Raw genomic sequence first — 15813 nt, 5'->3', positions numbered from 1 at the left:
GGAGTGGGAGAGGAAGAAGCAGGCTCATAGCAGAGGAGCCTGATGTGGGGCTCGATCCCATAACACCGGGATCACGCCCTGAGCCGAAGGCAGACGCTTAACCGCTGTGCCACCCAGGCGCCCCAAGCATCCAACTCTTGATTCAGCTCAGGTCTTGATCTCACGGTTGTGAGTTCAACCCAGCATTGGGCTTCAGGCTGGGCATGGAACCTACTTTATGAATGAATGAATGAATGAATGAATGAATGAATGAATGAATGAATATAAATAAATATTTAGAAAAAGAAATGTGCAAGATCTGTATGAGTAAAACTTTAAGTAGACTGACGAATGACACAAAGTAGATAAAAAATGATACTCTGTCATATTCTTGGGTAGGAGAATTCAACATCATAGAGCTATCTCTTCTCCCTTGGTTGATTTATAATTTTAATGCATTCTCGGTGAAAACATGACAGTTTGGGGGGACAGACTGCCATATGGAAAAAGAAGGAGATATTCTAGGAGAAAGAGAAGGGTAAGAGGAGAATAGCTCTCCCAGATATTAAACTATACCTTAAACCCATAATAAATAAAGCAGTGTGGCTTGGGGGACTTGCATAAAAAGTATAGAAAAGGACTTAAATAAGATGAAGTTGGCATTTTATTTTTTTTTTTTATTTATTTTTTTTTTTAAAGATTTTATTTTTATTTATTCGACAGAGATAGAGACAGCCAGCGAGAGAGGGAACACAAGCAGGGGGAGTGGGAGAGGAAGAAGCAGGCTCATAGCAGAAGAGCCTGATGTGGGGCTCGATCCCATAACGCCGGGATCACGCCCTGAGCCGAAGGCAGACGCTTAACCGCTGTGCCACCCAGGCGCCCCTGGTTTACAGAATTTAAAAGCACCAATTCATTCATACAATTACTGTCCCAAAATTCTACATTTTATAAGTTCTAGCCCCAGAAAGGATCTTTACATCATTTCAAGGCCAATTTACTTTTGCAAAAGCTAACCGCAGGAGCAAGAGAGATCTGTCCTGAAATTTTTGCCTGGTCTTAAAAAACTGTTAGCATTCCTTCTAACTTGCCAGGTCATTCTTAGAAAAGTAAATGAAGCTCCCTCTTTCCATCCTTTAAGAACTAAACTGACCTCTAAATAAGCAATCCAATTATTTCAGTATAAAAAAAAATTAAAACAGTATTCTAGCTGTAACTTAAATAAAAATAAAAGTATGATTGTCAGTGTTCTTTGGTTAATTTTATATATGCAGGAAACTTCTGAAATATTAAATAGCCTTACATTTCATTCCTTTTTAATTTGCATTCATAAGCAGTTGTAACAGACACATGCATATGCTGAACCCACATCTGAATAAATGAAATCTAGCATATCTGAAACTAGCCCATATCTTTCCAGGAATACTGGCTCACATCTGCTTCTGGGTTTTTCTAACTCACTGTGTCCATTCATCATATATCTAAGAGAGGCATGAAAATAAAATGCACCATCTGTTTTCAGCACTCCAACACAAGCTATCAGGAGCGCTACACACAGGATTCCTGCACTGAGGGTGGAATGGTAAATAAACTCATCGGTCCCCTCCACATCTGAGATTCTATGACTCTGTAATTATTTTCAGTCCAAAACCTGAAAAACTCATCTTTCTGATTGTGATAAATTACAAAAATGGCCCCAGTTTTTCAACCTTTTCATGTAACTCAGAACCCCCCACCCCCACCCCATGAAGCTTAAGGACTCAGACATTTGACTTATTTGGGCCCATTGGATATCATCAGATAATGCAAGCAAAGGCTTGAAATGGGCTTGTGATTTGGGGCTTGTTCTCCTCTGTGCCTTTGCCATTAGCATGAGGATATGCCTGCATGAGCCTGTTGGAGGATGAGAAACATGTGAAACAAAACTGAATTCACCCCAGCTGCGCTAGCCAAAAGAGCCAGCTTGATTTCCAGACATATGCGTGAACCCAGCTAATCTCAACAGTCTCCTAGCTGATCTCCCTGATATGTAATAGATGCTTACTGTTGTTTGTCACTGATGACGTCCTGCTGACTCTATAAGTCAAAGCTAACTTCTATACTGCAGGTTTTAAGTTCCAAGCAGTCTCCCTTAATTAAAAACAAACAAACAAACAAAAAAACTCAATCTCTTCTCAAGCTATACAGAGCTTTACAGCTATAATGATGTACTTTCCATTTTACTCATTCATTCTAGTAATTCATGCATGGTACAACTATTTACTGATTGCCTATTATATGCGGTCACTAATCTAAGCATATAAATGGTATTTAAAGCCCTCGGGCTAGAGGATACTGACAAGGAGTACAAATAGAAAACAGAAGAGGTCCCTAGACTAAACCCTGAGCCACTGCAAAATTTAGAGGTCAGTAAAGATGATGAGAAACACACAAAGAAGACCTAAAAGGAGTGACCAGTAGGGCTGGAAGAAAACTAAAAGAGAATATTGTCCTGGAAGCCAAGTAAAAAAAGTAGATTAAAGAGGAGAAAACTAACTGTGTCAAAGGCTGCTAATTGGTCAAGATAAGTGATGATAACTGTTGGACTTAACAACATCAAGGTCATTGGTAACCCTGACAAAAGTAGTTTTGGTATCAATCTTCCAATTGCGCTGATCCCATCATACTCTGCCAAATCTGTAAAAAAGTTGTTCCGTCTATGTCAAGAGGTCTGAAGGTAGCATGGCTCTTACAAGGATGGAAGCACTGGACCACCCGCCATCATGCTTCACCCAGCTGAACTAACAGTCACAGATGCTGACCCGCCTCTACCCCATTAGGCAACTGACAGCATGATGTATCAGGACATCTCTTTCATTTTCACCAATGCTTCAACAGAATGACTACTTCCCATTAGTTCTCATTCTCACAGTCATCTCATTGTTCTCATTCATCCCAAATTAATGGACCCCAGTGTTGTCATTACCTACCTCCTCTTTTCTTTTAAATTCAGAGTTAGTCCTGACACATTTCACATCCCCTACTGCTGCCAGTGCTGCCACCACTGCTAAAGCGGAAATAGAGAGCTATTCACAGGTTAGCTATGAGCCTGGTAAGCCTAATTCCCTTAGCTCCCCGGGTCAACAGATCACCGACATCTTAGTATCACGTCATCTAGAATAGAATAAAGGTGGTGTCTTTTACTCTGGATTTCTTCTCTCTGGGGTATATGTATCTGTCTGTATGCATTAACTTGGTTATATGCCACCAATATTTTTAGTCAATTATTTTTCATGTTAAATGTGAATGCTAGCATGGAGTACTTACAGTAAAGAGGTATGCTGGAAAAAGAACTCGGAGTCTAGAATCGAAATTCTAGGCTCAATTCTTCTGCTAAATAGTTCTGAGACTTTGAGCAAGTCACATAATCTTTCTAGCCTCAGTGTTCTCATCTAGAAGATGAAGGAATTAGATTAGATCAGTGGTTTGCAAACTGTGTGCCTTAGAGCCCTGGGGTTCCTGGAAGGTTTCTCAGAAACACCATACTGAGTGAAGAGAGGTTATGCCAAATCAGCTTTTATCCGTCTTATAGATAGAGAATCTGCTATTGCTGGTAGAAGCAAATGATGGATTTAAACGTTGCAAAGCATTGGATTCATTAATCTTTAAGATCCTATATATGATTCAAGGACTGGATTCAGTATATTTCTTTGTCTACAAATGAAAAATAATCATATGGGGGAAATTTTTAATAAATATCCATAATATGAATTAGTAAGATAATATTCTAATAGCATAAATACACAGGTTGCTCTTTAAAAAATCCAGAATCTCTCTGTTCAAGAGCAACTAGCTTTTTTTTAACACTTTTCTGAAATCGAATCCTAAACATGAACCCCTAATCCTGCCTTCTGAAAAAGCTTAGATTCACATGCAGTTAACAATCCTCATACGAATTACTGGACAGTCCCAAGAAAGAACCTCACATTTACATTCTCAATGCATTGATTTGGCTTTATCATCACTAATATTAATAATCAGTTGATTACTGGGGCGCCTGGGTGGCTCAGTCAGTTAAGGGTCCTACTCTTGGTTTCCGCTCAGGTCAGGATCTCAGGATCGATCTCAGGGTCATGGGATGGAACCCTCACTGGGTTCTGCATTCTGCGCTGTGTGCTTGTCCCTCTCCCTTCCTCTCTGCCCCTTTCCAGGCTCCCACTGGCTCACTCACCCACGCGCACACTCTCTCTTTCTCTTTCATAAATAAATAAATAATAAATAAATAAATAAAATCTTTAAAAAAGAAAATAATCAGTTGATTACTTTTGGTAAAAGTCAACCAATGTAGGATTAAGGGAAAACTAATTTTCTGAATTGGAAGTTATCCCTTCAGTACAATGAATTATAGTCACTCATAATGATAAATATTCAACTTAGGCAATAAGGAAATATTTTACTTTCCAATTCTTCATTGGGTTTCTGAGTTATTCTGGACACATAACATACATCTGCCCATCTATATTATTAGTATCTTATCTTCTCATTTTAAAATTGTAACATTAATTTTTTTAATTTATTTATTGTTTCGGATTATTTCTCAAAATTGAACTAGCACTGTTGTAAAAATAAAAACTAGTCAATATTTCATTCAAATTCATCTTTTTTTTATATGAGTATAGTTGGCACACAATGTTACATTAGTTTCAGGTGTACAGCATAGTGATTTGTCAAGTTTATAAATTATGCTACACTCACAAGTATACCTACCGTCACCATACATCGGTATGACATATCACTGGCTATATTCCTTATGCTGTGCCTTTTATTCCATGACTTACTCATACCGTAACTGAAAGCCTGTATCTCCTATTCCCCCTTCAAATTTCTTCTTAATGCATTATAAGAACACATAACCAGGATGGGCAGTACATGTCTACCAATTAATTTCCTGAATCAATTAATTCTCATGTGCCAATTTCCTCATGTGAAAAATGAAAACCTTGGTACCAACACACTTCTGAGGCTGCTGTGAGGAAAGAATTTTAACAAGTTTGTATAAATCTCTGACATCATAAAATGAAAAGCACAACAAATCTCACTCATCGTGAGCCAAAATCCAGTATGTGGCACCAAAAAGAAAAAAAACAAAAAAGCAAATGTGTCTGAGTCAGGTTTTTATTCCCCACAGAGGAATTAGGTATTTATACCCAGTACAAGTGATGAAATTACCATTCTCTTTCTTCCAACAAAAAAAGAAAAGAGAGAGAGAGGAAGGGAGAAAGAAAAAAGAAAAGACATAGTAGCTAACACTTGGGTGGTACTTTAAATTTATAAAGTACTTTTATACATTATGAATTCCAATTTTTGTGACAAACTTGTTAAGTGGAAATTATTTATTTTTATTTCACATCTGAGGATAATGAAGCTCATAAGAGTGACTGTAGAAGGATTGCTCAGCAAGTCTAAGAAGAAGTATTTGAACCAGGAATTCCATCTCTGAAGTCCTTCCTCCTTTCCACCAAACCAAACTAGAATAGCAGATTCTTTGATAACAATATACACCTGGGCACCTGGGCGGCTCAGTCAGTTAAGCAGCCCACTCCTGATTTCAACTCAGTTCATGATCTCAGGGTCCTGTGATCAAGCCCCATGTCAGGTTCCATGCTCAACAAGGAGTCCCCTTGAGGACTTCTCTCCCTCTCCATCTGCCCCTACCCCCCTTTAAAATAAATAAATAAATCTTGTGTGTGTGTGTGTGTGTGTGTGGGTGGGTGTGTGTGGGTGAGTGGGTGTGTGTGTGTATATATACACATACACTTCCCCTTGGAAATCGGAGAGTCTGAGTAATATCTGGGGTCGGACTAACACAGGGGGGGCTGGCTAAAGCTCGGAACTTCCATTGACCACTGGTCTTTTGTTATCTTCGTCTTCCTACCCACTCTCAACTTGTCTTCTGGACTTTTCTGCCACTTCATATGCAAATGTCTTGAAACAAGAGGACAGTGACAGAAGGGACTGGGTCCTATTCATGTTGCTCCATAATAGCTCACGTGTAAGATACTTTAAACAAATAACTATTTAAATGAATTAAGTCATCAGTTCATGCAAAAAAAAAAATGTCTTGAACACTTACTTTGTGACTTGCTTAGGGCTAGCTCAGAAAACAGGACAGAGTCCCTGCCATCACAGAGTTTATGGACAGTTGTTGAATAGCTAACAATAATAATTATGGTAACTCAAGAAGAGCTGAGTGCTTTGAAAGGTGGAACACTGGAAACTAACATAGCCTCCCTGAAGAAAAGACACTGAATCTCCTTCTAAGACGGAAGGGGAGGGACAGGATGGGAAGGAAAATGCCGCTGAGGCAGAGAGACCTGCACATGCACTACGATGGGGAAATGCATTCCCTAAAGCACATCGTAAATCCGTCATCTTACAGAACTGCCGTGGCTCAGAACCAAATCTAGTAATGATACTGAGATTTTCAGGGTAATATAGGCATCGAAACAGATTCAAAATAATTTCTTCATGTAGATATATTATATACTCTTTCAGATAGAACGTTTCAGTAAATTTACTTAGCCTTGTTATAAAAATAGGGAGTAGGTATATGGTTCTCTCTCTTTTGTCTGAAACTAATCATTTTATGTTATAGGCAGAGATTCGATATTCTAATTGCTGTTAAGCCTGGTGAAGAAACTGGATTCTTATGAAACCAGCAGGAAATGTTATAAAGATTTATTTAGTCACAGCTGTTTTTACAAAGTAATTTCAAATTTTATGGTTATATTTGTACTTCCGATTATAAATTAAGTCTTTATTCAGTGGGATTTGGGGAGTTGTTCTACAAGGTGTCATGAGGTTATATGTGGTATTCCATGTTGTAGGAAATACAATAAATTACATTGCTTTAATGGAAAATGCTTTATACATATAATTAAAATGAGATGTTTGCACAGCCTGTAATTTTACAACTTTAAAGCTTGGCATAAAACTTACACACATATATAAACTGCCAGAAAGACACATGCTTTTATTATATATAGACAGATACTGAATAACCACTGAGGAATCTCTATGAGATACTGGTATATCCTGAATTTTATTCCCCCCAAAATTCATGCTGAAGCCTAACCCCTGCACCTTAGAAGGTTATTTTATTTGGACACAGGGTCTTTAAAGAGATGATAAAGGTCAAATGAGGTCATACAGGTGGGGCCCTAATCCAACAGGACTGGTGTCCTTATAAGAAGAAGAAAAAACACCAAGGATGTGTGAGTACAGAAAAAAAGACCATGCGAGGACACATTGAGAAAGTGACCATCTATAAACCAAGGAGAAAACCCTCAGATGAGACCAAACCTGCCAACACCCTGATCTTGGACTTCCCAGTCTCCAGAACGGTGAGAAAATAAAGTTCTGTGGTTTAAGACCTTCAATCTATAGTATTTTGAAACAACAAACGTTATAGACTAAATTATTTCCCACCAAAATTCCCATGTTGAAGTCCCATAACCTGCAATGTGACTGTATTTGAAGATAAGGCCTTTATGGAAGTGATTAAAGGTTAAATGAGGTCATAAAGGTGGGATCCTAATCCCACCAGCACCAGCACCCTTATAAGGAGAGAGACAAATGGGGCGCCTGGGTGGCTCAGATGGTTGACTGTCTGCCTTTGGTTGGGGTTGTGATCTCCAGGTCCTGGGATCAAGCCCACACTGGGCTCCTGGCTCAGGTGAGAGTCAGCTTCTCCCTCTGCCTCTCCCCCCTTGCTCATGCATGTATGCACGCACTCTCTTTCTCTCTCTCTCTTCCTAATGAATAAATAAAATCTTAAAAAAAAAAGAAGAAGAAGAAGAAGAGAGACACACACCAGAGAATGTTCCCTCTATGTCTGTGCCCCCAGAGAAAAGGACACAGTGAGAAGGCAGTTATCTAAAAGTCTGGAAGAGAGGTCTTACCAGAAACTAGATTTTCCAGCATCTTCATCTTGGACTTTGAGCCTCCAGAACTGTGAGAAAATTGATTTCTGTTGTTTAAGCCCCCCAGGCTGTAGACTTTGTTATGACAGGCCAAGCAGACTAATATAGCAGCAAACTAACACAGATATATATTTTAGTCATAAATACGCTTGTACAAGTATATGCATGCACATGCAGACTGCCTAGGTGTACTCGAATTATCTGGAGTTGTATTTGAAAACAGTGGGAAGACTCTCATTATGCCTTTGCATATTAAAATTTTTGTTAGATTAAAAATGAGTATGCATAATTTATATTTATGCAGCCAGACTGTATTTGGATATAAATTAGGAAAAACAGAATTATTTTTATGAAGTGGGGTCAATGTGTGGGTACCCTCAAAGGAAAAAATGTTTTGGACATATTCATGAGTTGATTATTTCAGCTTTCAGACAGAACATAAGAGGCTGGGCTTAATCTACCTGCAGTCATCAAAGAAGCACATTAAACTTGGACTCCACTGGTTCAAATTAAACTTTTTACATGTAGCTGTTATATTCCTGTCACTTTTCAACTTACCTTAAGAAGCTTTTTGTGAGTTTAATTAAGCCTGACTAATTTTCTAATGGTACAAAGAAAGATGAATTCCTTAAATATTTAATCCATTTATGACTCCAAGTGTCATTTTCTGAATCTGGCTGTTAAATTCTTGGAATTAATTACGCTTTGAATTAAAGCTGCTTTTTCAGACATCCAAGACATATAGTCACAGCTCACACAATGCATAAATTCAACATATTGTCTGCTCATCAAGAGAATTTATTCCAAATGCTGTATGTAAAATCCCAACCTGGCAGGCTTATCTGTGACCACGAAACTCAGGAGTCTTTGACTGCAAGCTTCCTTGCAACCAGGTTCTTTGTTTTCCTTCCACTTCCTCTTTCATCCAAGTATTAAGCTAAAGGTTAGTTGCCCTCCACCTGCACAATCTCCATTCTTTTTCATTGCAACTCTCTTCTCCTTAACTCATGTTCAAGCCCCGTCTCCTTCAGAAAGCTCTTCCCCTATTACAGTCAGCAGGAAACCTAACATAATCCTATGTTATCCCCCCGTTTGTATCCTCCTGAAACACTGAACGCGCCATGACTTTAATTACACATTTTCTATTTGTTCTCTCCCAGTATTTTGAAGGCTACCCAAGACTGGCATCTGTGTTCCTCAAGACAAGACCCCCAAGAAGACAAGAACAATCAGGGAACCACATCTATAGACCAGGTAATACCCTCAGAACCAGACAGTGGATTTCCGTAAAAGAAAACTGGACAGGTGAGGGGGCAGAAAACCGCACGCGCGCACGCGCGCACGCACCCTACCACAAAGACGGAGGCACATGGGCACAATGCCTCAGTGCCTCATGATTCGTTAGCGCTCCGCAGTCACTCCACTGCTCCCAGCGCTATGCCAGATGCTGAGGTTACGGGAGCTGCTGGTTGACTCAACTAAGAAAGGAAAAACGCTGCCTTTTGATTGAAATTCAAATTCCCTGAGGGATGTTAAGAGATTGGAAGACTACAGGGGCGCCTGGGTGGCACAGCGGTTAAGCGTCTGCCTTCGGCTCAGGGCGTGATCCCGGCGTTATGGGATCGAGCCCCACGTCAGGCTCCTCTGCTATGAGCCTGCTTCTTCCTCTCCCACTCCCCCTGCTTGTGTTCCNAAAAAAAAAAAAAAAAAAAAAAATCTTTAAAAAAAAAAAAAAAAAAAGAGATTGGAAGACTACAAATTAGCTATTCAGCTCTCACATTTACAAGTCTCAATTTAGGGAAAGCTTCTTCTCAGACATCGTTTTCTAGCATTAGCAATATAAACAGTCACTGAAAAATATTTCTAGAATAATTCACTGAGCAGTCTCCCTCTCCTTTCACCGCCACCTCCCACACACCTCTGATTTAAAATATAAGTATTGGGGCGCCTGGGTGGCAGAGCGGTTAAGCGTCTGCCTTCGGCTCAGGGCGTGATCCCGGCGTTATGGGATCGAGCCCCACATCAGGCTCCTCTGCTATGAGCCTGCTTCTTCCTCTCCCACTCCCCCTGCTTGTGTTCCCTCTCTCGCTGGCTGTCTCTCTCTGTCAAATAAATAAATAAAATCTTTAAAAAAAAATAAAATAAAATAAAATAAAATAAAATAAAATATAAGTATTTACATCTAAAATATAAAACAAAATGGCATGTTAGAATCCCCAGTTCCAGGCACTTCCTATTTTAAAATATATATATATGTTATAAAAATACTTTTGTTGCAAAGAAAAATAGGAATAGGAATAGGAAACAACTAATTAGAAGGGAAAACACTGCCCTGCCACGGTTGTTGGGACCGAAGTAGCCAGCGCTGGGGGGCCAGGCAGAGACGCCCCTCCCCGGTGGGCGCCCTGCGGGGGCAGGTACCTACCGCCTTTCATCATGCCTACTTCATAGCACTTGCGGAGCCGACAGGCCTGACAGCTCTTCCTCCTGTTCTTATCAATCGTGCACTGGTTGGTAGCTGGACACATGTAGTCATTATGTCCTACGAAAAGCAAGAGGGCAGAATTAATATTATTTCGGGAAACACAGCCAGTCAGAATCTACAGGGAAGACGATTGGGGGATGTTTCCTATCACTTACTTTGCCTGACTGTGCTGCTACCTCGGCATGCCATCCCTTTGCTGCCCTTCTCCGTCGGGGCGGGGCCTCAGTCAACTGCTTCGTGATTCCTTTGGGCAAATCACCTTCAGTTCATACAGCTTATATTTGGGGGCAAAAGGCACACTCACACATTTTCTCAGCAAAGAAAGCTTTTTTTTTTTTCTTCGACCNGGGGGGGGGGGGGGGGGGGGGGCACGGACTCTCCTAGACTTGATTTTTGCCTCAGTCAACTGCTTCGTGATTCCTTTGGGCAAATCACCTTCAGTTCATACAGCTTATATTTGGGGGCAAAAGGCACACTCACACATTTTCTCAGCAAAGAAAGCTTTTTTTTTTTTCTTCGACCCACACCATTAGCTAAAATCCTTGTTGGAATAACACTATTAGAACTTTCAGAGAGTTTCAAAGTGGCCTTTCTTCAAATAGAATTTAGAAAATCTTTGGGTAGGTATTCAAATGCACCCTGAAATACCTAAATTCATTTTTTTTTTTACCCAGGTTATAACTGTTTTATTTTTTTTAATGATTTTTTATTATATTATGTTAGTCACCATACAGTACATCCCCGGTTTCTGATGTAAAGTTCGATGATTCATTAGTTGTGTATAACACCCAGTGCACCATGCAATACGTGCCCTCCTTACTACCCATCACCGGAACACCTAAATTCAAGTCCAGGGTGGTGAGCTGGGGTGGCAGCAAAGCTCAGTCCTTAGGTTGATAAGTTAGTCCTTCCCTTACTAGCTGGAGAACGCTGAGAGGGGGTAGTTAACATCTCTAGGTCTCACCCCTCTCTAACCTGGAGAAAATAATGGCGTCCATTATGTGGCAGTATTCTAAGAATTCAATGTGAGATACCTGCCAAGGGCCCACCACAGTGCCCTGGACGTGGTGAGCACCCAATAAACACTGTTGTTGCTACTGTTACTTTATTATTGATCCTCTTTGTTGTACCACTTACTTACTGCATCTCTCTTCAGGTTCATCACGTGCAACTCTGTCCCACAAAAAAGGTTTCCCGTGACCTCACATCACTCTCAAACTTTGATCTTACATCCCACCCCTTCTCAGTTCAGCTCCTTGGAAAGGTCTACACGCTTGAGGTCTGCTTTTTCCTCACCTCTTCTGCATGGCCCAACCCATGTCTGTTTTCTACCTTAGCTGCCCCACAAAAGCTGCTTAAATCCTTCTATCAAATGACTCCTCTTGCTGAATTCAACAGATATTCCAGTCCCCATCATACATGACCTATCAGAGCGTCGGACAGTTCCTCTCTTCTTCTTGAAACATGCTCTTCCCTTGGCTTCCATAATGCAGAACTCCCCTGTGTTCCTTCCACCCCTCGGGCTGTGGCTTCCCAGTGTTATTTGCAGATTCCCTCCATCCAACATTAAGCTGGAGCAGCAGCACAGGGCTCAGTGTCAGGCCCTTCTTAGGACTCCAAATTTTCCCACAAGAGAATTTACTCCATGGCTCCGGTTTCCGCGGTCATAAACTCAGATGACTTGCAGATTTGTACTCCCGGCCCAACCCTCTTCTCTGAGTTCTGGGTACCCACAGCCAACTGCCCACAAGAAGTTTCTGCTCTAAGATTTAGAAGTCACCTCCATTTCTTTATCCCTCAAAAGAAGTCTGGTTTCTAATGTGCAGAATATGAAACTCCACAAATTAATAAATAACTGCCATGTTTTAATGAAGAAGTCCATTAATATAAATATAAAATCTTACACCTGAATTTAGACTATGGAGATGACATGGACTATTTTAAAATGTTTCCCGTTCTCAAAAAATAAGTGAGGCAATATTGCACCCTCTAATTCAGATCATCTGTGTCTCTATTTTCCCATTCACCAAGGGCAAGATGCAACATGTACTGAAGTGTTTTCTCTACAGAACTCTTTGTTCTTTATTCAACTTAAGGGTCAATCTCAATTAGAATAGGGTGGAGCGGGGCCGTAACAAGAAATGTTGGTCTCGTAAAACTTGCTTCTCCATCTTTAGATATACATTATAAAAAGTACTATATAAACAGGCTTCGGATCAAATTAACACGTGCATTCTTCTCCTGCATAATAGGAACCAGCAAACTAGCGAGCAAAATTGTAAACTGACCACTTTAGTAAGAGACCACACACTGCCTCAAATATCCAGGCACAATTTTTATGTTTTGAACTGCCCTTATTAACGGGGACAAGCTGAGGAAATCATAGAACCAGAAACAAAATTTACCTGGGCAGATGTTAACTTTAAGCAAAAGTTGCCATCTTCTGACACCTCAAAGAAACTTTCAGTGTTTGGTCTCCTATGATGTTTATGCTGTACATGCTGATTTATTTTAACTCTAAAAAAATGAGTCTATATTAAATCTCAGAAGAAAACAGTCAATAACCATTCGAACCAAAAATTAACTTTGATTCACTTTCTTCAAAAACCAGTTGTTTTGCAAGCCAGAAGATGGGAGAACTGAATTGGATCAGAGGCCAATTGGTGAAATGTTATGTTTGCACTGGCCATCATTGTAGATGTGTATCTTTATAGAACCAAGTGAAATTCCTGAACTAACATGTTTAACAGATAAAATACACTGGATTTGTGCAACTCAATTCATCCCTTAATCAGAAAGAAAATAGATGCATAGCAGAATCATATTTGTAATGCAAACTCTTGGTGACAAAGCGAATTTTCTCCTGCTCCAACTACATTAAAATTTAGAATTGGTAAATTGGCAACAAGAAAAAAATGAATAGATACATATTTGATATACGACCTGTAAGTTTAGTACCTTAATTAAACATCATTAACAACCTTTTATACGTCTTCAGCTGACATGAGAGAAGGAAAACAGCAAGGTAGGTTCTTGTTCTTTGAGTATAATAATTTTGTAAAGGTGTTTTATTTTTTTTTTAAGTAGGCTCCACACTGGGCAGGGCTCGAACTCAGGACGCTGAGATCAAGACCTGAGCTGAGATCAAGAGTCAGATTCTTAACCAACTGAGCCACCCAGGTGCCCCAGTAAAAGTGTGTTATGAAAGCAAGTGAAGCAATTAAAAAGTTAGTTTCTTTAAGAAGAAACTTCACTTTAAACTTTATTATTTGTTCTTGTAAAAACAATGCTTGCAAAAATCCTATCCCATTGAAGTAGAGCTAATTAAAAAAAAAAACAAAAACAAAAACAAAAAACACCTCACACCAACTGTATGAATGAAACAGTGTTTTCACTGAGGACACTGAAGAACTCCATGTACCTGTGACCAGACCAGCCCCAACATGCCTTTTACCCAGGCCCAGATGAAGTGCAAAAGTCCAAAGCCACGATGTGAGGCTCAGGTGACGTTTTGGAGAAATGGTCACTATTTTGTTGCCCACCAAAAAATAAAAAATAATGCCTTTGGACTAATGTGGGCTCTGAATAACTGGGAGTAGAGAGAAGAAGAAACGAATGAAACCTAAGCAGAAAGCATAAGGAGCAAGAACCACCAGGCCAACCCACAGCTCCTGGGCCGGCAGATGGGCTCACATACAGCTTTTCCCCACAGGTCTCTGGGATTCTTTCTCTTGTCTTTTTGTTTCTCCTTTTCTTCCTATTTTACCCTCTGTCAGTAGCAGTTGTTTTTGCACTGTTACCAACACACAGAATGATGACGCTTGCTAGTTACCCAAATAAGCAACGACCCATAGTCAGAGATTCCAGAGAAATATAAAACAGACCAAATGGAAACAAGCAGGTGAGGACTCGGAGAAAAGGAAGCTCTCACGCACTGTTTGGCGGGAACACAAACTGGTGCAGTGCTGTGGAAAACAGAATGGCGGTTTCTCAAAAAATTAAAAATAGAGCTACCCTATGATCCAATATTCCCACTACTGGGTATTTACCCAAAGAAACCAAAATCACTAACTCAAAGAGATATCTGTACTACCATGTTCATAGCAGCATTCATTATTCAGAATCGCCAAGGTATGGAAACAACCTAAATGTCCGTTGACAGATATGTGAAAAAAGAAATAATTTACATATTTATATAAATATATTGGAACATTATTCAGCCTTAAAAAAAAAAAAAAAAGAGGAGCGCCTGGGTGGCACAGCAGTTAAGCGTCTGCCTTCGGCTCGGGGCGTGATCCCGGAGTTCTGGGATCCAGCCCCACATCAGGCTCCTCCGCTGTGGGCCTGTTTCTTCCTCTCCCACTCCCCCTGCTTGTGTTCCCTCTCTCGCTGGCTGTCTCTCTATCTCTGTCAGATAAATAAAAAATCTTTAAAAAAAAAAAAGAAATCCTATCATTTGTGAAAACATGGATAAACCTGGAGGGCATTATGTTAAGTGAAATAAGCCAGACAGAGAAAGATAAATACTGCATGGTGTGACTTATGTGGAGTCTTGAGACTAATAAGGTCTAAGGATCTGATGTATAACATGGTGACTACAGGTGATCACACTTGTGTCATTGAAATCTGCTCAGAAAGTAGACTATGGACTCTGGGAAACAAACTGAGAGTTTCAGAGGGGAAAGGGGGTAGGGGACTGGGCTAGGCCGGTGATGGGTATTAAGGAGGACACATATTGCATGGAGTACTGGATGTTATATGCAAACAATGAATCATGGACTACATCAAAAACTAATGACCGTACTGTATGGTGACAAACATATCATAAAAAAATAATAATAAATTTTTAAAAAAAGAAAGTAGACTTAAATGTTGTCACCACAAAAAAGTAAATACATGAGGTAATGGATGTGTTAACTAAATCAGTGGAGGGAATTCTTTCACAAAATATAGGTACATCAAATCATCACAATGAACACTTTAAATATCTTATAATTTTGTCAATTGTGCTTCAATAAAGCTGAAAAAAATAAAACAAGCAATATCCTGAGAGAAATATAACATTGGGTATCTTTCCTTTTGCCACACTTTTCCCTCAGCACACTCCGGCAGTCACCTCAGACCAAATCTCTTTTGCCGAAATTCACACCCATATACCTACCTGCCCACCGTCCATTTAGACTTGACTTTTTCATAGCCTCTTCAAGATGGATGTGCCCCAGCAACTGATGGTCATCTTTCCTCATCAGTCTCTTCCTTTTTATTACCACACCACAAAGCCTGAGACCTGGTGTTATTGCAAGACTCTCTACCCTCTTCCTCACTCGAACCCTCACACACATGCACATACTGATCAAATCAATTATTTTTAAATTCTTCTTCAAAACA

At 39.9% G+C, this 15813-nt stretch overlaps 1 protein-coding gene across 10 annotated transcripts in view; it reads right to left on the bottom strand.

The window, feature by feature from the left end:
* The window catches only part of ESR1 (estrogen receptor 1), a 380558-nt gene that overhangs the window by 202614 nt on the left and 162131 nt on the right, over positions 1 to 15813 (bottom strand). For all 10 annotated transcript variants that reach the window (XM_034669311.1, XM_034669310.1, XM_034669319.1 and 7 more), the window contains one exon: positions 10366 to 10482. In XM_034669311.1, coding sequence (XP_034525202.1) covers positions 10366 to 10482 — 117 coding nt within the window. The remainder of the gene's footprint in view (positions 1 to 10365; positions 10483 to 15813) is intronic.

This window comes from Ailuropoda melanoleuca, chromosome 10 (assembly GCF_002007445.2).
Source record: "Ailuropoda melanoleuca isolate Jingjing chromosome 10, ASM200744v2, whole genome shotgun sequence".
NCBI classification, from domain to species: domain Eukaryota; kingdom Metazoa; phylum Chordata; class Mammalia; order Carnivora; family Ursidae; genus Ailuropoda; species Ailuropoda melanoleuca.
Note: the sequence above shows the minus strand (reverse complement) of the source record. Positions and strands in the feature narration are given on the sequence as shown.